The sequence below is a fragment of the Crotalus tigris genome, unplaced genomic scaffold (assembly GCF_016545835.1).
Source record: "Crotalus tigris isolate CLP2741 ecotype Arizona unplaced genomic scaffold, ASM1654583v1 scf7180000017744.3724543626:3957646, whole genome shotgun sequence".
NCBI classification, from domain to species: domain Eukaryota; kingdom Metazoa; phylum Chordata; class Lepidosauria; order Squamata; family Viperidae; genus Crotalus; species Crotalus tigris.
The window spans coordinates 2,543,540-2,559,567 of record NW_024096611.1 but is presented as its reverse complement, the minus strand read 5'-3'; the positions used below and the strand labels follow the sequence as shown (position 1 = coordinate 2,559,567).

At 34.8% G+C, this 16,028-nt stretch overlaps 1 protein-coding gene across 2 annotated transcripts in view; it reads right to left on the bottom strand.

Annotated features, from left to right (window-relative positions):
• Positions 1–3,381: 3,381 nt before the first annotated feature.
• Positions 3,382–16,028, bottom strand: part of SPATA17 (spermatogenesis associated 17) — a 91,446-nt gene continuing 78,799 nt past the window's right edge. For both annotated transcript variants that reach the window (XM_039340390.1, XM_039340391.1), the window contains exon 10: positions 3,382–3,761. In XM_039340390.1, the coding sequence (XP_039196324.1) occupies positions 3,681–3,761 (81 nt within the window). In that variant the 3' untranslated portion in view covers positions 3,382–3,680. The remainder of the gene's footprint in view (positions 3,762–16,028) is intronic.

The window sequence follows — 16,028 nt, the reverse complement described above, 5'->3', positions numbered from 1 at the left end:
GGTTGTTTCGTAACATCCTGAATAGCTGGGGTGCTGGCTGTGTGCCCATTAGTCTTTTGTGTTGTAACGACCTGGGTAAGTGGGCTGTGTGGTGACATCCTGAGATCTAGTGCAGTGATATCCTGAGTTCTGTGTTGCAACATCCTGGGTGGTTGGCTGTGTTATAACATCCTGAGCTTTAGCGTTGTAACCTCCCAAGTTCTGTGATGTGATGTCCGGAGCAGAAGGCTGTGATGTAACATACCGGGCTTTGGTTTGGCTCCAAGTTTGCGGTCTAGCTCTGTGTTCATGGCGTGTGTCTGTTTGCTTTGTGTGGGGATCTGAGGGAGGTGCAGCAACTGATGATGTCGTCATGGTTTGGCTTCTGGATGGTGGTTGCATTTCGTCTGAGGGATGGGTTTGGGCTTGGGTTTGGGTCTGGTGAGGGTGAATGTGTGCTCCTAATATTCAGGAGTCTTGGCTGCCAAGGAAAGAAACATCTGAAATATAACTTCCAGCTGATTTTTAAAAGTATATGTTTTCTCATAGACTTTCTTATACACTCAGCATTTTATTTAATATTTACTTTTTAAAACACACACACACACACACACACACACACACACACACACACACACACACACACACAAATATATATATATATATATATATATATATATATATATATATATATATATATATATATACTGGACAAAGAATGAGATTTCATAGAAATTGTTTGGAAGGTGAAAAGGCAAAGCAATATAGGCTGTGTTCAGAACAAGTTTATATTTTCTTTTATAGCTATCAAATTTCTTACTGAATGATTGTTTGGTCCCTATTTAGTTACGGCTATAGAAAGAACCATGTTCTAAACTGTAGATCTATCTAAATTAAATAGTCAACTCAAATGTACCTCTTGCTTCCCAGCATCTTCTATATTCTCCCCTCTTCCTAGGGCCCTTGTGCTACCCCACTATTCACTCCAGCTTTCTAGCATCTATTTCTGCCTGTTGCTGCCCTTTCTACTGATCTGCCCTGCATATTCAATTGTGTTTTGTTCAATCCAGTCCAGAATAACAAATGTAGATGCAATTTAAAAAATACCAACCAGCTCATTATATAGTAGTATCTACTTACCAAAACAGATATCCTTCTTCTGCAGAGCTGAAGGCTGTTTTATATACATGCCATTTATTAAAAATGAGCCAATAGTTTGGAGTGACAGTAGAAATTTCAATATAAGGAGTGCATTACTGCATGGTTTATAAAATGGCACTAAAGCTGCAGTGTGGCAACAAAGGGATGTTTATGACATGGGGTAAGTTACAGAATTAGTCACCTGTTAAAGAAAGAATCTAAAGAAGGGGAGGGACAGGAGAAAGCTAGGCAGACTAAGGAGATAAAAATGACAAAACAACCAAGAGAAACATTAGCACCACTCTCTTATCACAAGGAAACAGCACTAGGTACCTTCTTCTGCAATTATCCCTCCTATAGTTTTAATTGCCTCAATTGAAATTTAACTCCTCCCCTATGAGTAGTTAGAAATAGAATTCCAACTTTATTTTCTAAAATCTATACTAACCCTAATAGGAAATATAGGCTTGGGAGAAGACACAAATGTGGACTTCTGAAATACATAATATTCACATCTATTGCTTTAAGTACACCCTTTCCTACCAAATTCAATTAGTGCAAAAAGGGCAGAATGTGGTCCTCCTAAATTCATCTCATAAAAACTACAAACATATTTTACTCAGGGAGTAGATTGCTAAAATTGGCTTGGAAGGAAGGAAAATGGATTGAATGAGGTCTGGGTGGTAAATGAATGAATGAATGGATTAGAGAATGGGAAGTACATTTTTTTAAAACTTAAATATATGCAGAATGCTATCAGCAACTGAAACATCAACTTGTTTCGCTTGGCGTAGGTTATGTTTATAATGGGGTCAAATATTTTTAAAAGAAACCAAGGAAGAAGATTAATCTGAGAAAGTATTGGCAGATCTAATTGGACTGATGGGAAAATGCAGTAGAAAGGTAAGTAACAACACAGGGTGAATTATCATGAGAAGATAAACTACCAGAAAGCTGTAGTAATCAAAGAGATAGCCCTCACATCTAAAAATTATGGTGGCTTCCCTATTCATCAACACCTTTCTATGAATGCCTTCTGACCAGCTCCTGCTCCCCTCCCAGAATAAAAGCACTCAGATTTATTTGGTGAAATTAAATCTTTACAGGCGGGACTTGCCTTGGGTTGCCATTCTTTACTTACCAGAATTAAAGGACATTCATTTCCTGCTGCTGGTCATAAATAGAAAACTTCCAAAACTTTGAATTTGATAACCTGCCTTACTCATAAAGAAGCAGCCAAATATGCTTTAAATTTTCTGTCAACTTTGATTTGTATTGTTGTCATTTTTTAAAATGATCTATGCTTTGCCCCTGCCCAAGAGCTTGGCTCTCTGTTCTTTGTATCTGATAGTATTGGATATTATGAAACAGGATGTAAAATGATATGCTGAACCTACTGTAGCATTGAGCCACTTTTTTTTTTATATACAGAGAATTTTAGGAGGGCTCATCAACCAAATCCTGTGAACAATGAATACCTAAGAAGCAGACCAATGAAGCAAGAAAATTCTGCAGTGATTCACTAATGGTTTATAATTCCTCAGTGCCCTCTATAACAGTGATACAAAAGAAAAGGATGCACTAAGTCAGGGGATAAAAGAGAAAAGAAAAGAAAAAAACACACACTGGAGTAACAAAGAATGGGAAACTTAGAAGTCAAACAAATGACATTATTATTTCATATGGCAGAGGTGGCACATATAGTAGAAGTAGATTGATCCAATTATAAGTATAGTTAGGATTGGGAAGTAATATATGTTTTATTATTCCATAGAGCCCTGTAGTTATGCACTGCTTTGGAGAGCATGGAGGTGCTCACAAAGGAATGGTGAACAATTCTTTAAAGCAGAGGTGTTTTCTCCCAGGATCACGTAGCTATGCCCTGCAACTGTAGCATGATTGTGGGGAAAGCTGTATTTGGCTTGAATTTTAGACAGGTACAATGTAAGTGTTACACTCTATATGCCTCCATCAACATGATACTCCTGAATGGAGCTAAGACTCCAGGATACCCACATAGCATTTTACTGGTCACCTAGCAATGAATTCTAGATATTGATTTTTCAAGACTTTTGGAAGATACTAATGTAGGGAGGGGTACATTATATTGACATTTTAACAATTTCATATCAATGGCATCACATCATTAATTTATTTTATCTCATGTTTACTTATTCTTTGATGGAAGAAACAGGCTACATTTCTGAAATAACTGTAAAAACAGTAGAGACCATCTGATTAAGAAAATCCCGATTCTTCAAATTGTTGCCAAATAGCATTTATTTTAAATTTCATTACTATTTGGAGCTTCTGATTGTTGAAAGGAAAGATGGAGACCTGTTCCTCCTGAACTTGTTTTCAGATATTCTTCATAAAATGATGACAGCAGTTAACCAATTGCTTTGAAATTCTTCTTTCAGTTCAAACATCCACAACTCGATTATACTAATGATGTCTGTATAAAAATCTTCAACAAGATTGTGTGGTACAGTAATCATAGGCATTATTTTCGGCCTTAAAAGAGTTAGCTTTTCTTACAAAACTGGTTGGAGAAGTAATGTTTAAACAAATTGTCCAGCTCTGGAATAGGCTTGACCAAACTTTCCAAACAGAGGAATTGATGGTAACACGGTTAAGAAATCCTAGAGGGGGGGAAAACAGATGGAAAATGTGAGAAAATTTAAATCTGCCTCCACCTTGAACTGAATACTTTTTTTTTTTTTACTGTACTTCTGTGTATACAAAAAAATTATGAGAATCTCAGCTTAGCCATCAACCCATGGACATTTGGTTAGAACAGTTTCAAATAAATAACTCCTATATATTTATTGATCTGCAAACAATAACTGATGCCCAATAATTCATTAAGATTATGTGAAATGGGCCTAGAGAGTTACGATTTATGTATAATTAAAAACAACTCATTCTTACTGTTGTCCAAACATTTTATAATAATAAAAAAGTAAACTGGCAAGATAGGTATGCCTATGAGTATGACAGAACAGGACAATCTTTTTCTCTAACTATAAAAAAATGGAAGATACTGTCTTTGTTTTGCAAATCAGTAGACCTTTCTACCCTGGTACTGCAAATGAGTTTAGTATTGGGCCAGAGAGCCTCTGGAAATGCTATTCATTCAGTTTTATTCTTCATGCTGGAGAAGATTCTAGTGCAGTAGAGGAAAACCCAAAGATACTTCAATGACTCTAACTTTGAAGGATTTGATTTGATATTATCACCACTATGCTAAAGAGCCCATTTAAAGTTATTTCCTTAGCATATTATTGTAAAAATTGTGCAAAATCCAAAATAATGCATTTTAGAAACAAATAAGAAAGGTAGAAAATGTTTCTCATTTTTCCTTCTTCCCTGCCAGCCTCTGATTGGATTAACTGTAAAACATTATAAAAAATATTTACAATATTTAATTCATTACACTTCTAAGTGAAAAGTTGAAAGAAAAAAATTGAGTAACGTGATTGCTAGAGGCTACTGAAGCTGATAAAGATCTCTTTTGCTGATTCTTCAAAAAAACATTTCTGAGGAATTTCTAGGTACCATGAGAACAAGAAACTTCTTTGAAAATACAAACATTATATTGAAAATGTGTTTTGGCAGATTCCAAGATCCTCCCTAAAAAAGCCAAAAAGTTTACATTTAAAAAAACCTAAAATTGGGAACTGGTTTGTATTTGGATAATTAGGTTTTATTGAGGTAAACAAAGGGGGAGGGAAACATTAACTCACACTAAACTTGTTGGAAGTCACAATCAGAAGGTAATAAAAAAACAGCTGTCATTATTTTACCCTCAGTAAATTTCTGCTTCCATCTCTCATCAGGTTAAAGCAAGAACAGCCACTTCTGACCCCAGAAATAAGCTCTGATTTGAGAGAGCAGACGGCTTTGGCTATTAGGATGACTTGCCAGACAAAAACAGCAACTGACTGCCAGAATTAGCTCCTTGGGACAATTTAGGTTCCTTTGAAGTGAATGGCTTTCTGAGCTGGAACTGAGCCCACGTCCAGCTCCAAATCCAAGTCAAAATGACAAAGAGGAAGTCTACGGTGTCATTTCAGTCCCTTAGCATAAGATTACTTTATGTTGGCAGCTGTACTGTTTATCTTGTTTAAAAGCTATTTCACGACTACATGGTCACAGCTGAATATTTAAACTAGTGGATTTGGTCATGGATTGCCTCTGACTGTAGCAAGACAAGTCCCCACCAGTTCTTAGAACAAATTATAGTTCATGTGGCTGTGTGATATTATGCCAATGATGAAAGAGTACATTGAAATGTGATTCTCTTCCTATTTTTCTCATTATTCAGAAAATATAATAAATGCCCACATTATTAATCAGATTTTGGAGGCTAGTTGATCAAAGCAAGCTTGATGCGTTCTCCAGTCACAAATTCAAATGAATTGCTTAGCTAAGACTCATTGATATCACACAGGAGCAATTTGGAAATAGCTTGTTCCTATATTTAACATCACCTCTGAAATGTGTATTCAAAAACTCTGAGTATCATAAAACAGTTACAGAACTACTTCTTTACTGGGTCACTTTAAAAGCAGTAATGGCCCGCTTTTTGAGGAAAGGGCTCTATACACAGGCTTTTTGCTAACCTTTGATTTATTTATTTATTATTCTTATCTGTATTAAAGAAAGTCAGAAGTCATTCTTTTTCTATTTTTCTTACTTTTTCTTCTTTCTTTCTATATCCTTTCTTTCTTGATCATTTTTTGTTTTCAATGTTTTTTCTTGTTCTTTTATCTTATGTTTTTGAAAATCAATAAAGTTATATATTAAAAAGGAGCTATATTAGGCAGGTAATGAAGTAAAGAGGTGGGGCTATATTACACATTTGTGTGAGGCCAGGAATTTGTTGTTTTCCCACTTTTTGCTGAAAGGGCTAGTTTGTTGAGAAAGAAAGCATATTAAGCTAATATGTTGCAATGATTAAGACGTTGGATTTCTATAGTTATATTGAAGAGAATGCAGATTTTTGTTACTTTACCTTAATCAGCAATATATTTTTGCATAAAATTATTCAATATCTACAAGTGTTATCTAAAAAAGGAAAAATAAAACTTTGTAGCCTATAATTCATTCAGACAAAAATATTATTCTGCAAACCTTCCTTTATTTGCATTTTTACAAACACAATGATTCTGAAATACATCCTAAGTTTGTGGGAAAACTAAATACTATTCATACAGTACATACAGAGATTTTTAATAGAATTGCAATGGAATGGGTCTTCTAAAATATTATACCCAATGGCTGATGATGCAAACCCAAATGCTAAAATCCCCATTAATTTTGTAAGAAAGCATATTCATTTTTCGCTCCTATTATCTTTCAAGAGAATATAGTCTAATATAGTCATACTGACTAGACCAATGGATCTAGTGACCTTTTTAAGGAATGGATAATTGGGCTGTCTTATGGGTTAATCAGCTTATGTACATAATTCAAAGGCAGCAAGTGACATTAGCCAAGATCAGTGTATTGAGTATTTCTCCAATTCAGCTAAAGCAATCCAGTGTCCCAGCCCACCAATACAGTCAGTGAACCCAGAAGCAGCTTCATGCATCCCAGTCTAGGGCAAATGAGTTTCCGGGAATATAAACAGTTTCTCAGTCTCATTAATACAGTCCCGTTCCTCAAAGTTTTTAAATTTTTAAAAACAATAGTTTTAAAAACAATACATATGGGCAAATAAATCTATAAAAAACTAATACAAAAAAGGTCCAAAAATTCCATCCGTGTCCATTGGATGGTGATGTAGCTACTACAACACTAGTTAGCAAAATCTTGGTTAATTGATATCTCCATTTTTCTCTCTGTTAAACAGATAGCTACTACATGAACAAGCTGGACAATTATGACCAACCTATGGAAATATTCAGGAGAATCGAAATTGAGGAATATCTAGATAAGAGGCGGAAAATCACTAAACTTTCAACAGTATATTATAATGTGGCATCTTCTGTTATGTTGAGATGGACAACATTATAGCTATATTGGATGTGTCACTGAAGGAAAGTTTCTCAGGCATAGGCTTAAACTCGAGACCAGGACGCAATTACACTGAAGTACAAATGTTTATTGACAGAATTTATAATGGAGACACAGAAGCCTAAAGAGGGGTGATGCAAATTATCATTTCATTTTATAGTTTTGCAATCAAAACCAAAGATAGTCATTAGTCATGCAATTCAACATAGCAAATCAATATGACTGATAAGGTTAACCTTACTGATTGGGTTAATTCACATGCATATTACAATGTATAATGGAATGAGGAGGTAGGGAGGAGAAAACAATACATTCCTGTAAATCTGATTCTTTGGATTAAATAAAGGGGTCTAAGAATTGATGTCAGTTGTTGTTTTAGTAAACTGTTATTTTAACCTAATTGCTATTTAAAAATCTTAATTCCCAGTGCTTTTAATTCTTTGTGGCCAAGTCTACATTTCTGCAGTTAACTTTCATTTATCTTGTTAGAACTTATTACACTAATAATGCCCAACAATACCAAATGCCTGATTATTTTCTTGCCTAAGCTAGCAACACTGTTTATATAGAACATATGGGTACATCCCTGAATTGGACCACTCTAATTTTCTCCTTATCTTTTAAAGAAGTGGATCTAGAACTATGAATGAAAACCAATGAGGTTCTTAGCTAGGAGTCAGATTAAGAGATGGATGTTTGAAAGCTTCTCACTGGTTTACCTTGTAAAGCAATTTAATAATTTGCATATATTTGTTTACAAGAAGTTTAGATCCACAAATGGGGGTGTGGCATATAAACTTTTAAATAAATTCAAAATGTTAATGCTGTTTATTTTAAAAAGACTAGAGAAAAAGAAAGGCAGCCTGTATCGAGGAATTGCTTCTAGCAGTAGTTACCTAACTAGCTGTTTTTAATTATTTCATAAATAATAAAGGTTACAATCCTATATTTGGAAAAAATATATTAAATTAATGTCTGCAATGTAACAACAGCTTCTCAAAGTTGTATATACTAGATGGATTTTGTCTTGATATCAGTGTAGTGAAATCCTGTTCATAAGAACAGAAGCTTTGTTTTGTTTTGTTTCTTGCTATCCAGCAAAATAGCATTGAATTAGAGGAGGCATCTTAGTCTGAATAACCAAAATCACTTGTTTCAAAATTATCTTTTGGAAGAAAAAAAATTATCTTTGCACTTTGCTTCACAAACAGAATTGACAATCCTAAACTTATCCACTTAAGATTTATAAATGAATTCTGAAGTTTTCACCCTCACATCTACAGTTAAAAATAGAGTCTATACACTATCTGAAATGATAATTTCATTGGGTACCAATAATTTGTTTCTATATAAATGAAAAGGGTATATTTTGTTTTCAGATGTTGTCCAGTGCAATTGTACTTGCATTTTATTTGAAAAAAAGCACTTAATAGCAAAGATATTTTACGAGGACTCAGTGGGAAGTTCTGCTTCAAAATCAATGACAAAAAATATGGCCCCCTCCATTTAACTCTAGGGGTCCTCATCCAAGTCTTTCCTGAAATCCTAACGACTGTAATAGCAAAATAAGAGCTTTGAACTGAGAAGCTGCAAGATACTTCACAAACTTTTAATAACTATGCAGCGCTATTTAACAGGAAAAACAAAAGGGATGGGGAGGAGGGGGTGAGAAAAAGAAAAGAAAAAAGTGGGAATCTACTATTAAAATAAAATATTAATCTAATAAATTGGGGCTTCCCATTAATCATATTAATGCTGGTTAACATTTCCATGTAGTACTAGGGCTTGTGACATGACAAAATAAGTATAACGGGCCCTTTTGTCAATACAACACATATGTCATTTAAAGTGCTCAAAGCCACTAAGCTACCCTAAAAAAGATTGATTTATCTGCTCCAATGTTTCTTTGGGGCAAACTTTTCTCAAAACTGAAACCAATTAGTGGGCATGGCACTTGTAGTGCAGAATGTAGGTCAGCATCAAGTAATAAAAAAGTATTGACTTTTCTCTGTCTGTAAGCAGCATGAAAGGGGTACTATGGCCTTGTCGTATATGAAAAGAACTCCATTAATTTCACTTATTTCAACAAGGGCTGTCAAATACTAATGCTGCTATTGCACTTTTCACACAAAGTACATTGACACCAATACTGGCCTCAGTGAAACAAGTTTAAAATATTTCAGCTAATGAAAGGGCCCTATACTATAATTTTCAATTCCCATTCGTACAGCTAGACATCTTAAGTAGCATTGCTCAGAAAGAGAGAGATGAGGTGGAATATTAACCATAACCAGCAATTACTTCTCAGGGCTAAAAGAATTTGATTCTTATTTATACACTGATCAAAATAATCAACCAGAATGGTGGGTGTTATCTTTCCACAAAGATAACATCAGTTGTAGATTTTGTTATAAATAACATTTAAAAAATCCGTGACTGATTATTAGGGTTTTATAAACCTTTAAAACGGGACACTGCACAAACTTTAGTTGGAGCATCTGAAGAAAATTGGTGGACTACCAGAGGCTATAATTTAAATACTTCTGATGTAACTTATTTTATTAGTAGTAAATAGATTACTTTTCAGGAAAATAAAATTTTCTTAACTGATCAAAGAAAAGAATTTATTCTGGTCATTTTGTGGACTTCTAAGAAATTCATTGATTCATAAATGAAAAGGTGATTTTATTTAGTTTTTATATGCTGAGAAAGAAGTGCACACCTTCTTAGTTACTTTATCATACAGTATCTTCTATCTATAATCAGCCTCCACATTCTTATGATACTATCCTACAGTTCAATTGAAGCCACAGCACCTTCCTTAGCTGCGATCTCAGACAAAGTGTTTTCCACATAAGGATTTAATGGTATTTTTCAATGAGCTGGTGGACTGCCTCTAAAAGCTGCACATCTATCTTCTGGCTAATTACCTCCTCCAAATAAAGTAAAGCTAACAATAACAGAACTCTCCAATTTAACAAGACTTTATTTGGAGGAGGTAAAGAAATTGAAGTCAATTTTCAAGTTATTTAATGATTTTATAAGTAGGCTTGAATCAACTTTTCATTAATGTCTAAAGTAGAAAAACTAGTCATCATAAAAAAGTTTTTTGTATTCTACATGCCTCTGACATATTATTAGTATTCTGCTTCATACTTTATTTAGCTAATGACAGCAAGTGAATGAGAACATTTACAAATATGAGGAAATTATTCTCAGAGGGAAGTCTTTAGCAATGTTAAGCTAAGCCACAATATTTCCTTCCTTCCTCCCTCCCTCCCTCCCTCCTTTTCATTCCCATCACCTTCATTCCTTCCTTCCTTCTCCCTCCCCTCCTTCCTTCTCTGCCTTCCTCCTTCTCATTCCCATCTCCTTCCTTCCGCCATCCCTCCCCTCCTTCCCTGCTTCCCTCTTTTTCATTTGCTTTGGCACTATCAGCGGGAGGGTTTGCGTGGGAGCGGGTCGACGAGCAGAGAGCAGACTTGCAGCATGACAAACCCCCGTGGCCTTAACAAGGCGTTGAAGATGTCTCTGCAGGGAAGGCCAAGATCCATTTAGCAGCTGGTGGATGTGCACACTTATCACGAATGAGTTTGGGAGGAGAAAGAGGGAGGCTATATCCCTCCATCTCTAATCCTACTCTGCACAGCAGCTCACCTTCTCAAACTCCAAACTCACATGTCCAACTTTCCCCGCTTACCTTCTCAAACTCCAAACTCGCGTGTCCTACTTCCCTTGCTCACCTTCTCAAACTCCAAACTCGTGTGTCCTATTTCCCCCGCTTACCTTCTCAAACTCCAAATTCACGCATCCTACTTCCCTCGCTCACCTTCTCAAACTCCATACTTGCGCATCCTATTTTCCTCGCTCACCCATCTGCACCGTCGCTTCCAAAGGCCATGCTCTCTCTCGCTTGCTCATTTGCTCACTACACTTCTCCCGCCAAAACCTGCTTTTATAGGTTCCCATCTCCCCGCCCAGCTCTTGCAGCTGTTCCTGGACTCCTGGTGCAGTGAGAGAAAAAGAGTGAGAGCACTGTTGGATTTGGTTTCCCTGCCTTCTCCAGTTCCCATTAGTCAGGCACATGTGAAGAGGGGAGGGAGCATCCTTCTGGGGCAATGGCGCACGTGCCAATAGAAAGGGCTCTGCGTGCCATCTCTAGAACGCATGCCATAGGTTTGCCACCACAGTAATAACTCATGCAAGATTTAAAGCAGCCATGGAATTATAAGATAAAATCATAACTGTTTTTGAATCTGATCTTTATTACATAAGCAGCCAATTTAATCTCTTGTGAATTGCTAAAATATGCCCAAGGTGCATTTAAAATAAAATCAAGAGAAGATTTGGTATCAGAAGGATATATATGTCAATGGTTGGCTTTCAACATGATAAAACTATATTTGAAATTGTGTTATGTACTAATAATGAATAATTTATTCCTAAAATATACAAATTTTCATTGAATGCGGCAGTGGGAAAACAAAGGGGTTGAAATTTATAATAAGTTACAATCTTACAGAGAATTTCTATAAAATAATGTATGGATGGTATTTATAACTGGAAAGATTATAAAATGCATAAAGAGACTTCAAACATATGTTGGAGATGTAAATATCAAGAAGGGACTTTTTATCTCCTTTGGTGAATTTGTAAAAAAAGCTCAAGTTATTGGACATGCATTAATTAAAAAAAAATTGAAGATTAGTATATCTTGGGTTGTTCTGGTTGATGGAAAAAAGTTTGGATAAATTGCATGGCATTTTATCTTATATATACTGCTCAAAAAAATAAAGGGAACACATCCTATAAGAAATCCTATAGGATGTGTTCCCTTTATTTTTTTGAACAGTATAATGACAGCAAGACTCCTATACACTCAATGCTGGAAGGACCAACAATACCTATAATGGAAGAGTGGTTGGTAAAGCTGATGGGATGACAAAACCGATGGCTCTAATTAGAGAAAATGTATTGGCATTGGCTAAATTTAATACCAAAAGTCCAAGAGCCCCGTTTGGATTTTTGGCATGAAACAGAAAAAAGTGAAATCACAGCTAGTATAATATCTATAAATTATTAAAAATGGATGCTATGTTATAATTGCAGAGCAAGAGTTGAACTTAAGTTTTGTTTATATCTGCTTGTCAAAGAGAGTCAATTGTTATTTTTTGTTTGTTTGTGTATCTTTGTTTTTTTCTGCTATCTCTTGATTATTATTTTTCTGTTTGTTGTTTTTTATTTTTTTCAAAGTTATATAATTTAATTTCTTTTCCACATATCATCATTACAGCTAAATTTTGTTGAAATTAGATAGTTTCATGACAATCTTTATATATTTACATTAGGTTCAAGAATGCATACAGAGTTACCATGAAAAAAGTTACCGTTGTTGGCAAAATCTCTAAGAAGAAACTTCCTTACATATGCTAGTTGACTTTGTGAGCATAAGCATCAAGACTACATAAAACATTTTTTTAAAGATGCCTCTGAGTGTCCCCCCAGGAAGCTTTTTTAAGGATCATTTTGGTGATCCTATCCTCAAACCCAAAGAGGAGTTAGAATCAGAAGGATGTATCGGCCATTGGTTTACATATTTACAATTGAAAGAAAGATTCAAATTAGATAAAAAGAGTTATGGGTTCGATTTTGTGAAAAATGAATTGGAAATCCTGCATGGTAGTAATGAACATATTATTGCTAAGGTTTATAAGCTGTAATTGAATTTGAATATGTAAAGCATTGTATGATTCAGTGAGCAAGAAACTTTGGATATAATGTAATGTTGGAACAATAGGAGAATATGTGGATGAAAGGTCTAAAAGTTACACTAAATTATAATTTAAAAGAAAATTTTTATAAGATGATGTATCATTGGTATTTAACACCAGATAAGAATGTATAAAGGTATTTCAAATGAATGTTGGAAATGTAAATGTAAATAAGGGATCGTTTATCATTTATGGTGGACATGTGATAAAGCAAAGAAATATTGGAGTAGGATTCACATCTTGATACAGAAGATTCTCAAAGTGAATATAAATACAAAACCTTCTGGGTTTAATGGAAAAAGACTTGGGGAAAAATGGAACTTTGATGCTATATATGTTGATGGCATCAAGATTAATTTATACACAAAAATAGAAGGACACTTTGATTCCTACAATGGGTGGTTACAAAAGTTGATGGAGTTAGCAGAGATAGCCAAATTACTTTTTTTTCTACTTGGAAAATGATACAGACTTTGTGCTTGAGGTAGAAAAAATGAAACTTTGGTGTTGGGTTTTACCAATTAATAGGTTTGCTGTTATAGAAATGGCTAGTTTATATTATTTTGTAAAAGTAAAAAGTTGAGGTCTGATGTTACTATCTTATTCTATTGCACCAAGGGAATCGGAAATTAATGCTTTTCTTTCTTTTTTCCCCTTCCCCCACATTTCCCCTTCCCTTTTTCCTCCCCTATTTTCCTACTATTTTCTTTTGTACTTTTGTATTTATATTATAAACTAATAAAAAAATGAAAAGCAAAAAAAAAATATGAAATGCTGTAAATGATTGTTACTGTAAAGTCATGGGTTCTTATTTTTACCTGGACTAGATTTCTTATGATAAACAGTGTTCCTGTTTCATATAAAACTTACTTGTATGTGAAGTTCTTTTGGTGACTATTAAGAAAGCTCCTTTTTCTCTTCAATATATTTTTTTTGTCATCTGAAAGTAATGCTAGGATATTGTGAATGTTAAGGTTTTTGAAAAAAACTGCAATAGTTAAGCTGATTTTATTGAACATAATTTATCTTTTTTCCTATTCAGAAAGTAGTTGTGCTGTTTCTGATTGTGCAGAAAAACACAGTACTATAATGCATTTCTTTCGTAGCCACTTATAAATAGAGTCACAGTTCCTATTTTGATCCTGAGTTTTCTTGGAATTTAGCTCCCTATTTTCAAGTGCGCCTTCACATCTGCAAGTATTAGAAACAGCATTTTTTCTTCTCTTTATGTAAATGTTAAGTTTCTTAGGAAATTGAATTCAGCTATAATGTCATGTGGACTAATTTATACTTTATGATTCATTAAACTATAGTTTATTGGCTAAGGAAAAAAATAAAAAATAAAGTAAAAAAACAAAAGACTACAAAAAAAAACAAAGAAAGGTTAATTTTAGTCTGACTGAACTATGTTTAGCTTTGAGGTATTATAATATGACATCATATATGCTTATACATTTACTGTGTTTCTGGGCCCGTAAGGATAATGTAATGTTAGATAGATAGATAGATAGATAGATAGATAGATAGATAGATAGATAGATAGATAGATAGATAGATAGATAGAGATATAGATATAGATAAAGTACTCATAAATTGCAGAAGAATAACTTTCTCTATTTTTCCTATATCATATATCAAAAAAAGTAGTGTGGTCTATTATTTTGTACTGGCACTTCCTAAATATGCTTAATATCTATATTTCAACCCAAATTGCCAAAGATAATATTCTATTTTTGGAACGAATGCACTCTTCATTACAACTAAATTAAATTAAGACAGTGATGTGAATTTCCTCACAAGCTATTTCATACTTGGATACCCTTGAACTTTACTGAATTGAAGCTAAAAAACAAAAGTACAGATGAAATTGTTGGACTGGTATTTTAAACTTATTGGCTGTTGTAACTGAAACAGTCTTAACAGGATAATTTCCAAAATTATTATTTCTAAATAGGGGATTACAACTAATTTTCCCTATGTGTTTCAATAAATGACATTTATCAAATGTAACATTTGCCACTGTATAACAGATACTCTTATTAAAACAGTAAGTTGACATGAAACAGGAATTATCCCTATTATTACTGTTTATACATAGATATGTTAAAAGCTTATGTGATAGTAGAGAAACAAAATAGTAATCTCCAAAATTTTATTCTTACTATCTCAAGATAATAAAAAGATAAAATTGATACAGTATGAGTCTCTCTCTCTCTCCCCCCACCTACCCCCAAACACATACATATAGAGACATTCAGAACTGTTTTGTGCTGGTTCACCTGCTTTCTCTGAAGATAGTCCAAATTGGTCTAGTTCACGGCCCCTGCTTTTTGGGGTGCACACTCTCTACTTCTTTTTAACATCTACATGACACCACTGGGTGAAATCATCCAACACCATGGGATGAGGTATCACTAGTAACCTGATGATACCCAATTATATATTTCTATCCCAAGTGAAGTGACTGATGCTGTGGACATTATTTGCACTGCCTGGATGCTGTGGGGGCTGGGATGGGAAACAACAGAATTCAGCTGAACCTGGTAAGATGGTGTGGATGGGCCCTTCTGTATCCAAGACTTTATCATTTTTTGTTTCAGATGGGATTGCACCAGATAGTGGGTAACCTGGTGGTCCTCTTGACGGAAGAGCAGGTGGCAGCCTTGGCTAGGATGGACTTTGCTCAACTCTGTGTTATGCACCAGTTATACCCTTTCCTGAATCAGGATGCTCTCCACTTGATCACACATTGCTCTGGTCATCTCCCATTTGGACTATTGTGATATGTTCTACCTTGAAATTATCTGGAAGCTTCAGCTGGTGCAGAATGCAGCCACATGAGCTGTACTGGATGTATAAAGGCCTACATGGCATAGCACCAGGCTATTTAGGGAAGTGGCTTTATCCCATTACATTGGCCAACCCACCTGGTCAGGAAGGGATAATATGTTGCAGACCCCATCAGTTAAAAAACTCCCACTGGAGGGATCTAGAAAGAGAGCCTTCTCTGCTGTTGCCCCCACCCTGTAGTATATTCTTCCCTGAGAGGTAAAGCAGGTCCTCACTCTCCTGATCTTCTGAAAAGGAGATAAAACATGACTCTCTGGCCTTGTGTTG